This window comes from Rhinolophus sinicus, linkage group LG06 (genome assembly GCF_036562045.2).
Source record: "Rhinolophus sinicus isolate RSC01 linkage group LG06, ASM3656204v1, whole genome shotgun sequence".
NCBI lineage: Eukaryota > Metazoa > Chordata > Mammalia > Chiroptera > Rhinolophidae > Rhinolophus > Rhinolophus sinicus.
Window position 1 is genome coordinate 33,143,462 of NC_133756.1, and position 22,311 is coordinate 33,165,772.

Consider the following 22,311-nt stretch of genomic DNA (forward strand, 5'->3'; position numbering starts at 1 on the left):
GCTTAACCTCTCCAGCTTCATTCATCTATTGTCACTACTCCTGTAAATATCATCTATGCTGAACTAATCATAATAATAGTTATTCTGTTCCAGGCAGTATGTTCTGTCTACTACACAATCTCAATTAACATTATATTCATTTTCACGGAACTAAAGCCTCTCTCAGTTCATGATTTTGTTCATGAAGCTACCACTCCCCAGAATGAACTAGGCCTTCATTCTTCCCTGCTCCCTTCCTGCCTCCGTTTGTGGTTTATGGTTTAAGATTCAACTCAAGTGTCACCTTCACAATAAAGACATTTTTATGTTTCTAAATAAAATATTAGTGAAGAACATCTAACAAATCTGGGTACTTTTGTTAATGTGTTTCTCTAATATACTATAAATCCTTTGATGGCAGGAACCATGTTTGAGTCATCTCTTTATCCCAAATCTAGCAAACTGCCTGTCACATAGTAGACACTAAATAAATATTTGTTGAATTAAGAGGTAACCCCAGCTATCCAGAATAAGATTTTTCCTAGCATTTTTACTAGCCGAGATGTTATTGTACTTTTCTGTGCTTCTCACAGCACCTGGTACATCATTGATAAATGCTCATTGAAGTTAACTCAGCTGAATATAAACTAATATTATGTGTCAGTAGCATATTTTGAACTCTCCAGATAAAAGGCACCATAAAAGCCTCAAAGTAGCTGTAAAAAAATAGAAATGCTAAAAATATATTTGGATGACATCTCTTTTTGAAAAATATAAAAACAGTTCTGTTGTGTTTTGAAATATAATTCCACTTGAAGATTTTGGGTGTAACAGAGCTGTGTTTGGGGATTCTGGTGATCCTAATAACAACATTCCTGGATACCAGGGAAGGGGAATCCATTTTAGAAGCTTTTCAATGACAAGTTTTGTTCTCTATATCTGGAAGCAGCTCCCACTGGTGTTTACTTAAATAGGAAGCTCAATAGCACTGTGGGGTCCCCAAGAGAAGAAACATTTGGTATTCCTTTAATTCTCCCTCTATCACAAGACAAAGGTGAACAGGTGTCATGGCAGCACTGGCTGTGACAGCAATGCATCAACACCACCCAAGCAAGGTTTGTGCTTTTTAACGTTGACATTCAAGATCCGTCTCAGTCAAGGTTCTCCAGAGAAACAGAACCAATAAAAGATACAGATTATATTTTTATATATTTATATATCAACAAATATCAATATATATCAATCTCTCCCTAGAGATAGAGATGAGATAGAAACAGAGACAGAGATAGAGATAGAGATAATCCCACGATTGTGGGGGCTAGCAAGTCTGGAATCTCTAGGGCAGACCTGCAGGGTACAAACTCAGGCTTGAGTTGATGCTGCAGTCTTGAGTGTGAAATAGCAGGCAGGGAAATGCAGGCAGATGTTAGTGCTGCAGGCTTAAGGAAGAATTTCATCTTCTCTGGGAACCTGTTTTTGCTCTGAAGGCCTGTAGCTGATTGGATGAGGCCCATGTACATCATTGAGGTTAATCTCCTTTATTTGAAGTCAACTGATTGTAGACTTTAACCACATCTACTGAACATCTTTCCAGGGACATAGAGATTCCTGTTTAATTAAATAATTACGTAGTACAGCCTAGCCAAGTTGATATATAAAACTAATCATCACAAGGTCCTTTGCCACATTGCACCTGCCTGTCTCTGCCACTTTGGAACTTTCCATATCTTCTCATTCCCCACATCAGACTGCCAATCATGCTCTGAAGAAGGCCTGCGCTTGCCTGCCCTTTAGTGCCTTTGCTGGGTCCTCCATCCCTGCCCTAGAGTCTCTCTCCTTCTCTATCCCAGCTGTCAAATTCCTCCTCTTCTCCCTCATGCCCTATGAAAATGCCATTTGCCTTCCCAAATCTTGGCTGCTTTTCTGTTTGGGTATCGTCTCTCCCTCTCTGGAACCCCCAGCAGATTTCTTGGCAGCACAGTCACCTTGCTCTGCTTTGCATTATTCAGAAATGTATTCATGGGCAACCTTCCCCCCTTCTCTGTGGCCTGAGGGAGTCAAGAACCTCCTGCTTTTTAGTTTTGTTTTTAATTTCTATCTTCCCCAGAGGATATATAGAGCTTTCATTCATGCGCCAATCTTTGTATTTTCTCTGTGCCAGGTCCTGTGCTCACTGCCGGGGAATATAAAGATCAATTAGACAAGTTGTCAGCACTCTTGAGAATTCAGTCTAGTGGGGAAGGCAAATTAGTAAACTGTAGGTGTCCATAAGTATTGGTTGAACTGAATTAATTTCTGCTATAGAAATGTAATCATTTTCCCCTCAGCATCGCCTCACCTTAATGCTTTTACCTATAGACATTAGCCAGAGCAGACAGCTGGCTTGTGGTGGAGTGGACAGCTCTGTCCTCATAAAACCTGTGAAGGAGTAGTGTGTGTGGTGTGACTGAGAGGCATCAAAGTTGTCAAGTGATCCAAAAATATTGCTATTGCTAAGATTCAGTAATGCATGATATGGCACCCTTGGGAATCCATTCACTTGGGTTCAGAATTATCCTATTTCCAGATGTACCTCGGAGGAATTACTAAATACACATGCTGATATCTCTTTGAAATGTCCTTGCTTTTCTTCTTTACCTCTGTATTCTCTCCCCTTCCTCTAAGACTTAGTTAAATAGCTTCCCTGGAAAACTCCAACCAAGAAGTTAGGGGCTTCTCTCTGGGTCCCCATAACACCCTGTGCCCATTACCACATACATTTTTCATCCTCTGTTCTTTACCAGTTTATTAGTTGCTTGACTTCCCCACTAGACTGAACTCTTAAAGGAAAAAAATGTACTTTTCATCTCTGTGACCTGAACCTCAGGCACAGTACCAAACACATACGCGTAGTCAGATGCTCTGTAAGGGTTCCTGGAATGTTGAGGTGGTCCTTTGATAGAATGAGCCCTGAGCACATCTAGGGGACAAGCCTGATGAAAGGGAATTGAAGGGTAGAGAGGGGGGAGGTAGAAGAAAAGGGGCCTTAGTGAAACGACTTTTGTGCATGGGGCCATCCTTGATCCTACTGTTTGCTATTGTTCGCTTTTTGGTTTTATTCATGGATAAAGTACTTTGTGAATTAAACATGCTCTTTTCTTTTGTTCTACAATACACAATCTGAAGCACTGCCAGCTGGCAGTTCTTCTGGAAGCTTTTGCTGAATGTAAAGGTGGCTACACATGCTTCACTTTAAAAAACAAAAATGCTTTCAAAATATCTTTTATTTCTGCTTGAACAGAGAACACAAACCTATTCCTTGCCTTTGCTCAAAGAATAAGCTAGTAAAGACAGCCTACAAAGGGATTTTTTTTTTTTCTCTCTTCAAATTTCTTGTAACTGCAAGGAATACAGACCTACATGGGTTTTCTCAAGTAATGGGGCTGGAGTTTTCAAGGTGCATCTAGTTTGGAACTGAAATCAGCAATGGAAACCAAGATACCCCTGGAGTCCGTAATTATCTGTTTCTTTCTCATTATGTCTCTTCTCTCTGCAGAGTTGCTCCATTTTCCTCTCGTCCCTCCTGCCCTACGTGTCTCTTTTCTCACGTCTTCTGCTTACCTATAAATTTCTGCTCCCTCACAGCTTTAACATGACTGCCCCGGATGCCCATCAGTGCATGAGTTTCAGCTTCAAAAATGTATTCCTACAAATAGACACCCTCTTGCTCATACGGTTTAATTTTTCTACAAATGCATTCTTAAATTAATTTTTAGCAGAGTTGATTCACAGATAGGTCAATTTTTCCTAACATTACCAAGAGTTGATTATATACTACAGTTACCTGTTTGTCGGTTATCGCTTCTCTATTTATTATATATTTATGTTATTATATTTTTATTTATATTATAATGTATATGTAATATAGTTATTACCACTAGGGCAGAGTTATGTCTTCTACTGGCAGCACCCCCAGAATCTAGCATAATTCCTGACATCTGTAGGTAGTAAAAACATTGAATGAACGGCTAAGTGAGGCTCTTGATATCCTTACTTCTTACTCACCCTCTTTTAATCCACCTTCAAAAAAGTAATCTTTCCAAAACAAACATCAAATCATGATATTTCCTGCTTAAAAATCATTAATGATGTTTATCATCCACATTAATATGAGGGTATTTATTGCCTACTTCTCCAGCTTTATTTCTGGTTCCTGCCCAATTTCGTGTACTTACTGTTTCTACAAAGCCAATGTCATTTATAAAATATATTGTTCCATGTCCTTGCCTTTGCACATGGCAGAATCAGTAGAAAAATACAAAGTATGGGACAGAGCGAAGATGAATTTAAGAGACAGGTTGATAAGATTTAAAGTCTAAATAATATTAATGTAACTAGTGTGTAAATCTCACAAAACCTACTATTCTCTTCTATATAATAAGCACCTGCTATGTTCTTGTTAGAGTGAATTAAACAGAGGCATTTGTGTTTTTATCTGGCTTCAGATCCAGCAGGGCTGAGTGAAAGGAATCTAAAAGGGTGAGTTCATTGGTACATGAACAATTTCATCCTTTTTCAAGCTCAATAGCTATTATTGTGACTAACAATGCAACTCTTATGAATTGAATACAAACAAGAAATTGTCAGGAGAGTGTTTATGATGTCATCATAAATATTTATAAAAGGGACATGATGCAATGTTTTGTGAGATGTGGGTAATGAAAGGTTAGACTGTGCATGTTCGTTTAGATCAAATTATAAAATACCTGAAACTGGTAGAGTTTCTAATTACAAAGCACACTCACATTTATTATCCTATTCAAACTTCAATTTCTCAATCTCCATTGGACCATTATCTTCACTGTCGAAGTATTCTATATCTCCATCCCTAAGATTTCCTCTCTAGACTTCATGTTCCCCACCAGAAACAAGCCCCATGTGTCTTCTCTATGACAGCCAAACCCAAGAGCTGTCTATATTCGTTGTCTCTACTTTCTCATCTGATATTCTTTCCTCAGAGCAGGTTGTGATCTCCACAACTCCACTACAATTGCTTTTATCAAGGTATTTAGGAACCTCCGTCTTGTCTATTCACTCCCCCCGCCTTGAAGCAGTCTTCTTCACTTGGCTTCAGACACAGGCTATTCCCACTGGTTTTCTAACCACCTCACTGCCTCCTCCTCCTCCAGACTTCTCAGTGTCCCACTGCTCAGGTCTTGTCTCTCATCTTTGTCTACACTCATTACCCCGCTATTCACTAGGTCCCACTTTTCCATATTGTCTGCAAACTGAAGATACCCACATTTCTATCTTCAACCCAGTTTTCTCCCTAAGCTGCAAACTTGTATATCCAAGAGTCTTCTTCACTCTCTCTAGATAGACATCTCAAGCTTACATTCCTAAAACAAAATTCTGGAAAACCCTGCTCTAATGTCAGTATTCTCCTTCTCTGGAAGTGGTGCTAAATTCCTCTAGGTGCCCTAGCCAAAAGCCTAGATGTCCTCCTAAATGCCTTTCTTTCTTCAGGCCCAGCGTGTCATCCATCAATTCATCAAGTCCTGTTGATCACCTCTCAAGTGTACCTGGAATTCAACTACTTATTACCACCTCTACATCTACCACCCTAGGCAAAGCCACCATTTATCACCAGCCTAGACTTTTGGAATACCTTTCTAACTAGCTCTCAGCTTCCTATCTTTCCCTTTTTTGCTGTCAGTTTCTATGGAGCAGCCAAAGTAGTTCTTTTAAATGTAAAACCTTTCAATGGGATTCCTTTCTCATTCTAATTAAAACTCAGTCTCTTCCAGAACCTATAAAATCTACATGATTTAGCTCCTGCCTTTCCATCCAAGTTTATCTCTACCTTTGGGTATTTGCAGACATTGATCCTGTCTGGAACATTCTTCTACATTTTTGCCTATGATTCACTCCCTCAATTCCTTCTGCTTCTACTCGAAGGTGATCCCTCCCCTACCTTCCTATATCTTTTTGTCCCTTAACTCACTTTATTTTTCCTAAGTCATTTACCTATAAATATATTTTTGCTTAATTCTTTATGGCTCCTATTTTTGTCACTAGAGTCTAAGTCTAAGAGTGCATTTAATGTAAGTGCCGCCCCCCCCAAAAAAAATGTGTTGAATGAGAGAATGAGACTTGAATATAAATCTTTTGACTAGAAATTGAGTATTCTTTCCATGACCCCAAAACCATGTAAAAAGCGATCATCTTTCCATATTTTTTTGATCTCTCCAGAATATTCTGTAGAAACAATTTGAGAACTTGATTTCAGATTCTTGCAGATAAATGACGATGTATTATATTGAAATAGTTATGTAATTAGTGTTTGGGTTGGTAGCCTGTGGGCTTATGATAGGGGCATCCATAGCATTCCATTGGCTCAGAGTCATCTCACACTAATGCTCAGATTTAGACACAGTGCTAAGAGTGGCAGGGAGAACCATCTTAAAACAATAGGAATTCACAGACTTTTAAATGTTGATATGATGAAATTGAAAAAAAAAAAAAAAAGAAATTGAAAGAGCAGAAAAGGAAACACACCTTTATTAAAATAAAGTCCCTTCAGGTAATCTCAATGTAAAGTGTCATGGACAATAGAACTTTGGACACAGTCTAAAATAATCTTGAGGGTCCTAAACCCTGACATTCTGGGGTAGTATCCTGCTTTTCCCCTGTAGAGATTACTTTCACATCCCTTGTCTTTGTTGCTCATGAATTCAGTGCTCTCCACACTTGCCTGGAAGACATTTAAAATTAGTTCAAGAAGATTCACAGTAGGATAGGGCAACTATTTTGTTGGTGCAAAAGTAATTGTACTTTAAAAGGTTGAAAATAATTTAAAAAACTGCAATTACTGTGGCACCAACCTAATATCATTTTTGTATACCTACTATGTAGCCAGAATCTTAAGTCTGTTACCTTATGTGATAATTATATTCCTGAGGTAGGGATTTATAATGGACATTTATAGTTTTGTCTATGCAGAATAGCTTCTTTTTTCTTCTAGGAAATGCCCCTCCGTCAGCCAGACACTGGATATTTTAATATGTACATAGCATACAGCCCCCAACCTGCTGGCCAGAGATATTATCATGTGACCAAAGATAAGCCAATTAGAGTCCTCACACATGATTTTTATGGTTAGTGCTAAAGAGGAAAAGTTGTTCTTACTTCTGGTCATAAGGCTGTAAATCATGGCCCATGACCACATCTTACTAACATCTCATGAGGAGGAGCTTGACTAAAAGAATTTACTTGACATTCAGAGAAGAACAGAGACACACCAGAGACAGAGAAACTCAAAGGTATTTTTTATCCTTCTATTCGGTCTTCCTTGAAGTTGGCACTATCTCTACTATTTACATTTTTTTTTTAAACTTTTATTTATTTATGTGTGTTTTTCCAGGACCCATCAGCTCCAAGTCAAGTAGTTGTTTCAATCTAGTTGTGGAGGGTGCAGCTCACAGTGGCCCATGTAGGGATCGAACCTGCAACTTGTTAAGAGTACCGTTCTCTAACCAACTGAGCTAACCAGCCACACCTCCATTTTTTTATGGCTTCATTATATGAACCAATAGTTGCCTTTCTCTTTTTACTCATGTCCATTTTAATTGTGTATTTGGAACTTGTAATTCAATAGAGAAATTCAATTACTTGTGACCTGTTAAGTGACTAAATGAGATTTGAATTCAGGGCGGTAGGCTTCTAACCACTGCCCCCTTCTCTGCTCTCCATACCATATTGCTGCTCATTCTTTCTACCCCTCGAAGGAGTTAGAACTCGGTAGTTTAACGTGTGACACAACCTGCTGAGGTTTTTGTTGTTGTTATTGTTTGTTTGTTAATGGAAAGAAGTTATCTAATGCAGTTATTAAAAAAAAAAAATTCTATCTATCCAAGGGTGCCCACCCAAGTCTCTGCTTCAGTTTCTTATTTGTAGAATGACTAAATTGGACTCAGTGACCTCAGAGATTTTTGGGTTTTTTTTCATGGAAAATTTTCTGAAATCAAATTGATTCTTAGGGCCTATGAAGATCTAATTATACTGACTGTGCCTCTAAGATTTATTTAAGTACAAAAACAAAGAACCATCAAAAGTAGATGCCTCCATCAGACTTCACAATCAGGAGCCAAGTTGGCTTCCAGCCCTCCAGCAATAACTCTAGAGTGGTGCTGTCAGAACATCAACATGTTATTATTTCCAGATCAAAATCCCATCCTGAAGGACATGTGTGCATTGTCAGGAAGGAATTGAAAAATCACCAGAAACACTCAATCTTCCGAAAGATGAAAAGGCAGTTCTTATTTTATTTTTTTTCCTTGAAAATTATAGTATACACTCCCCAATCTTGGAAACACATTATTTTGGAATAGTAGTTATAAGCACCTTTCTTTGGCATTCAAATTGGGTGCTCAACAACTCCTACAGAACATCTGGAGCTCTACAGACGACCACAGCGATTGGTAAAATCAGCGAAGCCCATTTCAGCAGCAACATGCACAAACAGGCACAGGCATGGAAACCTCAGCAGAAACACACACACACACACACACACACACACACTCACAGAGTGGCCTTTGTTTCCTTCGGAATGTATTCTTAGACTGCATGCTGGGAAATTGTCCCCCAGTGGATGGCTTTGGATAATCTCCCAAATCTAAAGTATCAAGATAATCTTACTCTGAATGGGTTTCTGGTTTAACACTCAATTCTTTGAATAAGAGAATTGATTCCTCTGTTTAGACTCTTTTCCAAAGAAGCTCCAATTATGTTAAAATTCATACTTATATGGTATTTTATTGTTTCCCAGGTGTTTTCATGCAAATTATCTATTTACCTATTATATCTATGAGGTCATTCATAGTATTATTTATATTTGACCTATTTGTCTTTCATCATCTCAGCAGCTCTATTATTACTTGTTTTTAAAGATGAAGATACTGAGTGAGGCTCATTGGTATAAATGACTTATCCTGGGACACACAGCTAATAAGTGGTGGAACTGATTTTCTACTTAGGTTTTGGATAGTGCAAAAAGCAAGAGCTTTAGAGCCAAACATATCTGGGCTGGAATCCCAAGTTCATCCACTAGTTTTGTGACCTTAAGTAGGTGACTTAATCTCTTGGATCTTTGATTTATTATCTTTAAAATGAAGTTCATGATATCACAATTATAAGCTTCTTTGGTGTATTAAATAAAAAACCATATAAAGCCCTTGACACTCATCCCTGCCAATTTGAGTACTTATCAGTGACAAGTAGGTATTCATCAAATGGCTGTAGTTTTAAGCCAAGAACTTTTGAGTGCTGCAAAAAACAAAGTGCTTAATATGTAATAAGGGTTTTTGGAAGCTCCAAACTTTTATAGTATGAAGTGGTCTGTGCTTGAGGTTCCAAGGATTTTCTGCCTCCTCACTTTATCCCTAATTGAAAACGAATGCACGGGACAAACTGTGCTTTCACAGGGCTCTCTTGCGGTAAAGTTCATGGGTTTGCAGACTGCTTTCCACAATTCTAGTGACTGTTTAGTCCCCCCCACACACATAGACTCTAGCTCAGATCGCTGGTAAGCCAGCGAGGTTCTGTGTGTTCCACGGCTACAGATCGGTTTGCTGCCCAGTCTATGCTGGCTTCCAGTCACAGGGTGTAGATGAGCTGGGCCTTAGATAAACTGAGGAATGGGTTAGGATGATCAGTCATTAGGATAATGGATAGGTGAAGTACCTGATGTGTTTTTGTCTGTAAGAAACAAAAAGCCAATTCAATGTGACTTGAAGTGGTCATGAATAGGTTACTGAACTTCTCTGAGTTTTAACTTTCAATATTCTAAACTGGGATAATATAGGATTATTGTAAGGATTAAATAACAAGAAGTTCAAAGTGCTTACTCAATCCAAAATTTGACGTAAAGTAAGTGTTCAATGAATGTGAACTGTTTTTGTTCTCATTGTTATTTTTCTTATTGAGGTTCAGAAGCTAAATACAACTTCCCATTTACATAACTACCAAGAAAATTTTTTGTCAGACCCCCTTTTATGTATAAACATTTTCTCAGGAACTATGGTTTTGTACTAGAAGTTCAGGCACAAAGAACTGTGCTCAAATTCCTTCGCTGTGTCTTACTAGCTATAGGATTGGACAACTTTTAATTCTCCCTGAGACTCATCTACAGAATAGAATTAACAATACCTGCCTCACATGGTGCTGTGAGTGGTAAATAAGATTGCATGGGTGGCAGTACTCGGCATAGTACCTGAGGCACTGGTGCTTGTTGAGACTGAATTTGAACCTCAGTTTCCTTATCTGTAAAATGGACATAAGGATACTTTCCCTACAAGTTTGTGATGAGGATTAAATGCCATGATAGTAGTATTAGTAATCTCTTACCACTATGATTTTTAATAATACTACTACTGTTATTGCTGGTGTATTAATTATTGCTTATTGCTATTATTAGTCATTCTTACTGCTCTTGTTATTTCTAAATCAAATAATATAGATTCTGATTTCTTTTCATATCAAAGAAATACTCATAAAGGAAGATGGCTTAGAAATACCTTTACAAATTCTTCAGCCCATTAGATTTTTGTTCAGAAACACATTTGTTATAAGATGCTTTAACTACAAACGTCTAAGTATTGCTTTGTCTTGTGCACCTGAAACTAACTTAAAAAAATAATAATTAAAAAAAAGAATATATAGGACTGACTGTGCATGAAAGCCATGTAAGGAGGCTCAGCATTCATTAGTCACTCGGGAAATGCAAATGAAAACCTCAAGGAGATAGTACTTCACAGCCAGTAGTACAACTAAGATTAAAAAAAAATGTAACAATTGATGAGTACGGGAGCGAATAGAAACCTCATCCATGTCTGATGGGATTATGAAATAGTGCAGCCTCTATGGAAAACAGTTTGGCATGTCTTTAAAAATGCTAAACCTACAGTTATCATATGATTCATCAAGTCCATTTCTTGAATTGAAAACCTATGTCCATGTAAAGAACAGATGTCATGTATAATAATTCACAACATGTGACTAGATAAAAAAATTGGGGTATAGCCATACAATGGAATTCTACTCAGCAATACAATGTAACAAACTGGAAAAAAAAAAAAAAAGATGCTTTAACCGATTAAATCACATTTCAGCATGTAAAACTGTTCCTGAGCAAAATAATTGTTTAATGTCATTTAAAACTAGTGAGGTTAAAAATTAGTGATATAAAATGTGTTGCCCTGTTTGAGTACATATAGGTTATCTAGCTGCCCTACACTTCAGATTTTCGGGGCTGGCTTATGGGCGATCTTTACGTAGCACTAGGGCGTGACTTATTACTAGATGAAACAGCCTGCTCAATCGAAGTTGTTTTGGTGGCTTTCATGCTGTTAGCTGTTGTGTCTTTGTGCTCTCAGATAACATTTATTCCTTGTTGCTTTTCCTTCTCATGAGCTTTAAGCACAAATCTTGAGATATGTTTGTCTATAAGTATGCAAGTCTCTGCCATCATTTTTCTTTCAATCGTTTCCTGATGTGGCCCAGCCCTCTCAACTGGAAGCCGGGATCCACTCCATCAGGAAAACATGCTTTAGTAGAAAACCAAAAGAGTGACATTTTGCAGATATAACCCTAGAGTAATGTATATTACATGTGTGACCTTTTTTGCCATGCTGAGGAATTGCTGCTGCCAGTAGTTCGGCTCTTACTTAAAAAACTACAATATCTGTTATAGGCAGTAGGGCGTACTGCACATAAAACATAGTCAGAAAACTTAGGTTTGAACCCTGACTCTGAGATCTTCTAGGTGAGTGACCTTGAGTAAGCTGCGTCTCTCACACTTAGTTTCTTTAACTTACATTTGAATCCCTGCCTTGCCACTCTATCTTATTAACTGTGTTCTTCGGCTTCATTATGATAAAAAATGTTTGTACTTCTAAGGAAACCATTAAAAAGTGAAAATACCATCATTATAGAGGGAGAAAATATTTGTTAATCATATCTCTGATAAGGGAGTTATTTTCAGAATATATAAAGAACTCTTACAACTCAACTATAAAAAGCCAACTAAGCCAATTTTAAAAATGGGCACAGGATTTGAATAGACATTTCTCCAAATAAAATACACAAATGGCCAATATCCACATGAAAAGATGCTCAACATCATTAGTCATTAGGGAAATGCAATTCAAAACCACAATGAGATGCCACTTGACACCCACTAAGATGGCTATAATGTAAAAGACAGACAATAACAAATTTGGGGGAAGATGTGCAGAAATCGGAACACTCATACATTGTTGATGATGTTGTAAAATGGTGCAGCCACTTTGGAAACAGTTTAGCTATCCCTCAAAATTTAAAATACAGAGTTATGATATGATCCAGCAATTTTACTCCTAGGTATATATCCAGGAAAAACAAAAATATACATTCACACAAAAACTTGTATATAAGTGTTCATAGAAGCATGATCCACACATAATAGCCCAAAAGTCAAAACAACTCAAGTGGCAATCAACATAAACAAAATGTGACATATCTATAAAATGGAATATTTTTCAGCAATAAAAAGTAATAAAGTACTGGTATGTTCTATAACATTAATGAATCTTGAAAACATTATGTTAAGTGAAATAAGCCACATATTGTATGTATAATTCCATTTATACCGAATGTTCAGAATAGGTAAATCAATAGAAACAGAAAGTAGGTTAGTGGTTGCCAGGGGCTAAGGCAGGAGTGTCCAAACTTTTTTCAACGTTTTTCACCAAGGGCCATATGCCGTAAATACACAAACAGCTGGGCCACTCACTCGAGGTGAAGTACGCATTGCCTCACCTGGTTTATTTAAGTAAACTAAATATATTTTTGGAATTTGCTGCGGGCCAATTAACAATGGATCATGGGCTGCCGTTGGCCCGCGGGCTGCAGTTTGGTCACCCCTGGGCAAAGGGAAGGGTAAATGGAGATGGGGGTTTCTTTTGGAGGTGATGAAAATGTGCTAAACTTGGATAGTGGTGATGGTTATACAATTGTGAATATACTGGTAACCATTGAACTGGACATTTTTTAAAGTTGAAATTTATGGCATATGAATCATATCTCAATAAAACTTTTATTTTTTTAAAGGAACTTAAACTTTTTGATAATCCTATGAAATTGAAAAATGATATAAGGTGACTTTTTTTTTCCTGTTTCCAAGAGTAATAGGATAGTCTCTTGTTGGGGTTATGGTGGTGAATTAGTCACATGTCATCTTTAAAATTCCCCTTATCAAGTCTTTCCAGATAGCTTTTGCTATTTTAAAATTTCCTTCAAAATCTACAGACAATCCTTTATTAACAGTCTCAAAAGTCATCATGCTGCCTGGTTGGATTAAACGAATGACTTTCACCAATGCCTCTGTCTTCTCTGCTTACTCCTTCTTAACAACGCTATTGCTCCCTAAACCAGCAGAAAAAAGATAAAGCCTTTTCCTATAGGAAAGTTACCTTGAACATTCACCCAGACCCAAAATATAATTTTGATGAAAACGACTCCTATTTAATTATAAACTAGGCCAACTGTATTCTTTCTTGTTAGCTGTAAGCCTGTGGACTAGCACTCATTTTTATTAATTTATTCATTAATTAATTTTGCAACAAATATTTATTTAGCACCTACTTTGTGCCAGGCACTAGAGTCGGCACTAACTATAAAGCAGTAGAAACAATTCAGGAATCTTGTTTCTCTTGGAGTCACGTGCTAGTGGGAGGATACAGATGAGACACACAATAAATAAAGTATGTATGTTAGAAGGTGATAAATGCTGTGCAAACGCCGTTTGAACAATGACTTAAGGAAATGTGGGAGTGAACCATAATGGGAACTGGGGAAGGGCATTTTAAGCACAGAGAATACCCAATGAAAAATTCCTGAGGCAGAAGCATACCTGGCACGGGGCCAGTGCAGTCCAAATAGAGTAAAGAAGGGGAGCTCAGGGAGCAGTGGGGTTAGGGAGCTGACGGAGATTATATCTTGGGTCTTGTAGGCCATTGTTAGGACTTTGGCTTCACTTTGAATGAAATGGGGACCAATTGGAAGTTATTCAGCTGATGAATGAGGTGGCCTGAGTTAGGTTTTTGAAGAATTACTCTGGTTGCTATTTTGAAAATAGACTGTAATGGGGCAAGGAGATAAGAGGAAGACCAGTTAGAAAATTGGTTTTCGTGTCTAAGTGTCGATTGTCTGTGTACCTCTTCTTTTTTTATACCTGTTGCTGCCACTGCATAAAATGAGTCCTGTCCTAAGGTCAGCTTCTCTGAGACATTGTGAGGCTTAGAAAGTTGAAATGTAGAGGAAAATATGAAATAAAGAAAGCAGGTATCCCTTCTAGGAGCACACATCCAGTTATAATACAAGATTATCAAGATCTAGAAGGATGATACATGAGACTAAGTCCCACAACAAGAGACAAAGGCAAAGCCATTCAGACAGGTCTTCTCCTTTGATTGCAAACCAGTGTTTGTCAGTGTGAGCCGTGGCAATGATCGTATTCTATCCAGAGATCCAGAATGTGGAGACCCTTGTCCTCTCTGTTGAATGTCTCTGGGGTATGATTTGTCTCGCTGGGAGACAGATGCCGTTAGTTCTTCGTGGATCTGAGGATCTTTGAACCTGTTACTGCTGTGCTGTGTTAATGATAAGCCCCGTGGCCTTCGAGGGCTATTGTATTATAGCTGCTAAAGGCCAGTCTTCCTGGGCCAGAGGTGGACATTTAAATACACACCAGCATGCTTCGAGCCGTCAGGGGTGTTGGTCCCAAACCTGGACAAAATTGAATCTGTTATTCTAGTCACACTGTTATTTCTTTGTGTAACATAGACATTCTCCTTGCTCTGTAATCTCCTGTGATGAAAAGGGCTTCTAATCTCTCCAGGGTTTTCTCTTTTGTTGTGGTATAACATATGCCATTCAGGAAATCTGACCCCATGTGTTAGGTGTTCTTTCATCGTACTCTGAATGGGCTAAACAATGCAGACTGAGTCAGACAGGAGGTTCGATCGCTCGAAACGCAATGCAAAAAGGTGGAAGGAGACAGAATTTTATTTGATTCATCTGCTCACTCTCTCTGTTAAATGAAGACCCAAAAAACATGCTCACGTATCACCAGGCATGGAGGAGAAAATGCAAAATGAGAGAGAAAACACGGGATACTGTTTAAAGGAAGATTTTGCCACGATTTTGGAAACTCAAATGCTTTCCTTTTCCAAGATAAATTAGAAGACATGCTACTACACACACCATGGGAAGTTATCATTCAGATTTGACTGGAAAATCAATGTTCTCATTTGATATCTAAAGGAAACTACTGATGATGTTCCAGTTGAATGCTTACATGTTAAATGTTAGGTCATTTGTATTTCTATCGAAAACGATGTCTGCACTGGCAAGTGGCATGCCATCGGAAAGAAAAATAAAAGGACAAAGAGGTAAGCAATAACTATGTGGCTGCAAGAACACAGGGAAATGAATGAAAATGAACGGAGTTCCTGAGTGGTGGGACATTGATAGAGCATCAACCCTTCAGCATGTTGCATGTTAGTGATCTGCCTCCTCCCCGGCGACATTCATGGATCTGGTAGGTGTTGGTAACGCTGTGAACAACAAACTTTATCTGACAGTTCAGGAATAGAGCTGAGACATGGTTTCATATTTAGAATGACTGAATAGTAAGACATTTAAAATAAGCAAAAAGACTGGGGGAAATGGAGTACTTTGTAAAATTCTGTGACATTTAAGAAAAATACTTTGAGTACATTCATATATTAAAAATTCTTTATTTTATTTATTTATTAATTTATTTATTTTACAGATGTAAGTAGTGAATTAAGTGGAGGTTTTCTGCTAGAATAAATTCTCTGTTTCATCAGGCCAGGATAAAATTTGTGAATGGTTTTCATTTTTTTTTTCACTTGAATTTTAAACTAAGACTATTTTTGAAAAGCTTTCCTTTATTAGACTATTACAAAAAGACGTATAAGGTAATGAGCCATTACTACAAAGTGTAAAGTTTTTTTTTTTAACCACTTAAATATATATTTTTATGTGGCTAATACATAGTGGAACATTTTTTTAAATCTTGGGTTTTTTTAGAGCTATAGGAGAGATGTAAAATACTCTGCATTGTTTAAATATTTCTATTTTCTGTGAATTGTGTCTTCATTTTGAGAGTTAAAACAGTAAGAAACATGGAATTGTGGGTAAGTGGGAGACAATGGGTGTCACAAACTCGAACCAAGCAATGATTTGTGCTGATTTACTCTTGTGTCATCTCATAATCTCAGGTTTACATATGCATCAAAATAGAGGAAAATGAGCATACATTTTAAGCATAGTCATTCCGTACTCAGGAATTATTTAACTTTCCAACTACTCTGAACGTCAAGGTTTCTAGAGGACAGAAATTATGGCTGGCATAGTTACTTTGCAGAGTACCTAGCACAGGCTTCAGGCGGTTCATTCAATGAATACTTTAGGTGGTGTTGATGAGCAAATCAGAAAAGCAAAGCTCTCTTACTCTTAATTTTGAGCATAATTAGTTCTCATAAATAAGACCACAATTTTTCCTGGTCACAGTTTTTTCTAAGGTCCAGAGAAAATATAGAGGACATGAAAGGAAAAGGAGCTTAGAATGTTTCTTTTCCCATCAACAATGGAATTTAAAAGACAATTGTGTAAAAAAAAACAAAAAAAAACCAAAACCGCTTTTACCCCATTTAAATATAACTGCAGTTGAGCGAGTCATGAACTTTAAGGAGTGGAACATTAGTGGTCTGTGATGAAATAAAAAGGAGGTGGTTTGTTAAAACTAGAAAACATTTGATTGCACAGTTAGGTGGGTTTCTTGATGGTTTCAGAGCAATGAGACACAACTAATATCATTGTGAATTTCTAAAAAGAAGATATATTTAAAAGGGAAAAATAATTTAAACATCTGACATAAAAAAGGGGTGACATACCTATTAATATCTTAATGGAAAACAGTTTGAGAAACATGATATTTCAATGAAATACACACTGCCTGAAGAACTAGATTGATATGGATACAAATCCCAGCTTCATTGTTTACCAGCTCTGTGACATTGGCAGGTCTGAGCACTAAGTCTCTTGTTTGTAAATGAGGTTATAATGCTTTCCTTGCAGTGTTGTGAAATTTAAGCGATGCGTGAATCACCTAACATAGTTCTTGGCACATATGAAGCACTGAATACTAAGTTCATATTAAGAATGAAATGTGAAAAAGAGTATAGGTATTATGTGTTTGATTGTGGTATTTCAATGAGATGTAAAAGTACTTTAGCACAATAACTGGTCCAAAGAATTAACTCAACAAATATTAGCCTCTTTACTGCTTGTCTCATCACCTTGATATTGTTTATAAATTGGTTAGCATTTTGTTGAAAATCCAGATTTTTTTAGTAATGATATGTTGTTCAAATCAACTTTTAAAAAATCCCACTTATCCATCAAAATGGCTGATTCATTCACATTTCCAACATACATTTGTTGAGCACTTACTATAAACTAGGTACTGTGTTAATCTTCTGGGATCCAAAGTTCTGTAACCATCAGATAGAGTAAACCTACAAATAAACCAACAATTTAAAATCAGTGTGTTAAAACAATAGATGTGTGCACAGCCTGCTTTTGGCCACACCTATGTCAGATTGGGGCATCAAACAGGTGTGCCATACTATCTAGAATTCTGATGGTTTAGTAGGCCATAACTAGACAGAGCATCACAAGAAAAACCTTCCATATATAACAAAGCTTAGCAAGATTCTTTTCAGGGGAAAAATTTTAAAAAACGGTTGCCATTCCAAATCATAAGAAGGGAAGTGATTACCTGAGACAATGCTGAAAAGGTTAGATAAGCCCTATAATAGCTTCAATTTTATCCTGATAGCTATGAGAGTCTTACAGCAGAGAAGGACAAAGCCAATGTGTGGCACCAGCCTAAGGGCAGAGACTGGTTAGGGTGTTTTCTATGGAAACAAAGGGGGCTTCCATCAAAGTAGAGTTGTATTCTATTTTTGGAGGAAAAAATTCAGGCAAGTGCTACTAACCTCACAAGAGTCTATTTGTGTTTTTCAAAATCTTTGAGGTGACCCACTGGCTCAGTCAACTCTTAGATGGCAATTTGCAATGATCAAAATGGAACATCACAATTAGAGCGTTGAACTGTAAGTGGTAAAGCATTTTCAAGGTTCAACAACTAAAGGCTTGGAAACCTGCCTAATGTATTCGTCTAAGCTCTCTACTTGATAAAGATTTAACTGTTTTTATATAACTTTTGAAGAGTTAAGTGTACATTTATATATTTTCCAGTTGAACGCATTTGACTTACTTGTTTTTGTTACTTTACCTGTATTTGTTTCTACTGAACTACAGGTAACCGTGAGGTCAGGTGAGAAAATGACATTGGGCTCTACATTTCCAATTACACCCACATCAATTAATTATATATAAACAATCACTTAAATGCAGTAGGAGAGCTAAATTTTAAAGGAACCCTAAGGGAAATCCTTTAGCGATGAGAATAATTATTTTTGAAGGAAAATTACTTACCAATTTATTTGTTTTGTATGTATCTATTTTGTACCACATGGTCCTTAAAGCAGGACACACCTACATTTAGTGAATTTAGTTGACAGGATATGAGTTTAACCTAAGCCCATGTTGGCTACTACAGCAACCATATTAGAAGCTAAGGTATAGATTTATAATGTTCCTAGAAATCAGTAAATACTTGTTTATTCTTTGAAATAATAGAAAATCTGTAGAGCCTGACAGTGTATTTGTCACAGCTAAACACTGCACAGAAGCTAATGTTCAAACGGTGCAAGAGCTAACTTTTAACAACCATTAGGTTACAATCTTGTGTGTAGTTTCATTGTGAAGGGTACTTTTTATTTTATTTTATTATTTTTTTTTTAAGCTCAAAAAAGGCTCTTTGCTTTAATTACCCAAGCCAGCATACGTGCCTGAGATCAGGTCTCTGTGATGAAGATAAAAACCAGTAAAACTTGAATACTCACAAAAATGCAAATGCATTATCTTTTACTGATGGTCACTGATAGGTACAGACAGCAGAAAAACTCATTTTAATCCACAACTAATTTATTTAGCTGGAATAGAAACACCCAAGACTTTCAGGAATGTATTCATTTTTAGTTTTCCTGTGCTGTGGACATTATCCTTCTTTTGAGACTTTAGCCATAGCACAAGCAGTATGAGTTGAATGCCTGTGAACTACTTTGATGAGAAAACCTGTGTAGAATATTTGAAGAATTACATTACTTCTTCCTTCCTATGCTATTTAAAGGAACTGCATATAGCCTGCTCAAGCAGAGCACACACTACTGAAGCTGCATAATCTATCATTCATCACATTATTTGCTGTGCTCAGCATGAAGCTAGGTGTCATGGGGTGCAAAAGAACTGTGGATGCACTTGCTTCAAATTCGGGGCAGAAAAATACACTTTTCCATGAGATTATTGTCTTGAAAAGTCAAGCAAAAGGTTTTCGTTTGTTTGTTTGTTTGTTTGTTAGATTGGTTTTTTGATAGAGAAAAGATCTAGAAGGAACACATATTCTTATTCAATATTCAAAACTAGGTAGTACTTAGTACTAATATTATAAGCTGATTAAAGACAGATGGCTCAGACTATTATTATCAGCTCAGAAAAAGACCGAAAATTACCCTGAGAGTTGACTGCAGGAAGGGATGGTTAGCTGGCTCCTGAAACCTTCCTCTCTGTCAGAAAGGCAGTTTCCTGTTTCATTGCATAGTTGAATCAATGAAGGCTAGGTTCTGGAAGCTAAACACAGACGAGGAAAATGCCAAGATTGGAGGACCCTGGCAAAAAAGGAGAGAGCTAATCTGATAGAGAATGTCTTGAGAGGGCCCCACCTGCAAAACCACAGATCTCATACTGCAGTGGGGTCAGGCAACACCTAAAAGTGGCAGGGACTTCCGCTCTTAAGATATATTCCCTGCCTTCAATCGGAGCCCCCCAAAAGTAAACTGTTGTGCCAATCACAGTAAGTTAGTCTGATGGCTAAGACTTCCCTCTTAGGATTAGTACAGTGATTTAATTTCCTTGTAATAATTAAAGGTAGAAGAAAATAAACATCTTAACTATACTCTTCAACTTATCCAAATGATCAGAGCACTGGTGAAATTAACATTTTAAAAGATAATCAAGTCATAAAATGGGTATTTCTATCAAGGCAATTTGTGTCAACTAATTAAAAGTTAGCTTTTGAATTACCATGCCTGCTGAATCAGTTTTTAGTAAAAACCATGCACGCTATTGTATTTCATATAAAATAGTTCTATATCAAGAAAAATCTTTCTTAAACTTATGCATTAATTATGCAAACTTTGGTGTGAGTGGTGTGTAAGGAAATGTTCTAATCACCACTAACCTCAAAATTAATCTTTGTTTTCTTTATGATCCGCTAAAACTGCATGCATGATTTAACTGAATTTTCAGGGTGCTATATAGGGGTGTTAACTCTAATAGGCTCTGAACGTGGTGTCCCTGGTAATAAAATGCTTACTAGAATTTGTCCTTGCTAGGTTCCTACCTAGGAGGAGCTTGTCCTTCAGTGAGAGAAACAGACACATGTCAGTTAGAAGACAATCTGAGAAATGCCATAAAAGGACTACCCTAAAAGCTCCGTATGGCCCCAAGAAGAGCTAGCACAGGCTTCACAGAGGAGGTGCTATTGGATTTTGGTTTTTCTGGGTGATAAAGGAGGCTTTCCAGACAGAGAAAAGCAGATGTAAAGGAGATAGAAATGGGCATGACTGGTCCAGGGAAAGATAAATTCTATACCGTGACTTTTGTGTATTGTTTATTTTCTGTCCCCACTCCTTCCCACATCACACCCTACCCAAAGCTGGAATGTGAACTCCATGAGGGCAAGAAATTTTGTCTGTTTGGATAATGGATAGATCCTAAGTGCTTAGCACAATAATTGCTCAATAAATCTTGTTGAAAGAGTGCATGAATGTATGTGTATGTGTGAGTTGTAATTGTGTGACTTGGGACTTAGGCTTCTCCACAAGTTCAAGTGATTTGGAAAGATGGCATGGGGCAAGCCTTGGTCTTCAATCCGCTTACATCCTTGAGAATACTTAGCTGAAAGAAGATTTGTTTTAAAACTAAGAGTTACTCTGTAGCCTTTATTCTGTCAGCAGCAAAGTTTCAAAGCCCTGAATTTTTTTTTTTTTTTTTTTTTTTTTTTGTCCAAGAAGTGTCATAAGGTGCAGACAAAAAAAAAAAGGAGTCAAGTTTAGGCTTGTGTCCATAGCACGTTGGAGCCAGATAATAAATATTCAGGCTCTGTAACGTTTTAGGAAACCCCATTCAAGAATATTTAGTGTAAGCCCTTGGTGTTGATTTCCGAGTAAATAACAGGAAAGCTCTGTGGCCTTTGTTTAAGGTGAGGTGCCAGGATAGCTCAGTAAACAAAGCTTTGGAAAGAGTCATCACAGACTTCAGTATGTTGCTGTGAAAATCCAAAAATTTCAGTCACATCGTCAAAAAGCACTTTCTAAGATACAAAGGGAAAATCTTAGAATTAGAATTCGCATTTAAAACTGCTGTGAAGTCTCATCACAATGCCTACTATTCCTTAAACAAAAGATAGTAAAGAGTATTTTGACATTAATCTATTATCTAACAATACTGATAAACACTCATTCGTTATAATAAATGATCTATAGTCATGTCATTATATTTCCTTTTTTTAATTTTTATTAAATGCATTGGGGTGACATTTGTTAATAAAATAATACAGGTTTCAAGTGTACAATTCTATACCACATCATCCATACTTTACATTGTGTGTTCACCACCCAGAGTCAGTGCTCCTTCCATCACCATGTATTTGACCCCCTTCACTCTCTTGTTCCCCTCCCTCCTTACCTTCCTGTAACCACTAAACTGTTTTCTGTGGCTAGGAGGTAATAGATCGATGTCAAAATACCTTTAAAAAAAAATGATGTCCTATAATTAGTAGAAACAAATTTAAAAAATTGAATTTTTAACAATTCATAATAGCAACAAAAATATGCAATACTATGAGAAATGTATAAAACTTATAGAAGGACATCAAATACGACCTAAATATACCACAGTAATAAAAGGGAAGATTTGCTATTTTAAATATACATGTTTCCTTAAATTAAAAAAAAAAAGACAGTAAAAGGAAAAGGTTATATATGCATCTCTTATTCTCTTATATATTATTTGAAAAAGCTCATGATAGGTGACATATTC

At 37.0% G+C, this 22,311-nt stretch overlaps 1 protein-coding gene across 10 annotated transcripts in view; it reads left to right on the plus strand.

The window, feature by feature from the left end:
• Window positions 1-22,311, plus strand: part of PDE4B (phosphodiesterase 4B) — a 564,992-nt gene that overhangs the window by 372,897 nt on the left and 169,784 nt on the right. The window contains exon 1 of one of the 10 annotated variants that reach the window (XM_074334884.1): window positions 15,531-15,595. The exons of the other annotated variants lie outside the window; for them this stretch is intronic. Within the exon in view, the coding sequence (XP_074190985.1) occupies window positions 15,546-15,595 (50 nt within the window). The 5' untranslated portion in view covers window positions 15,531-15,545. Of the gene's footprint in view, window positions 1-15,530; window positions 15,596-22,311 lie in introns of those variants that run through there. 10 annotated transcript variants of the gene reach the window in all.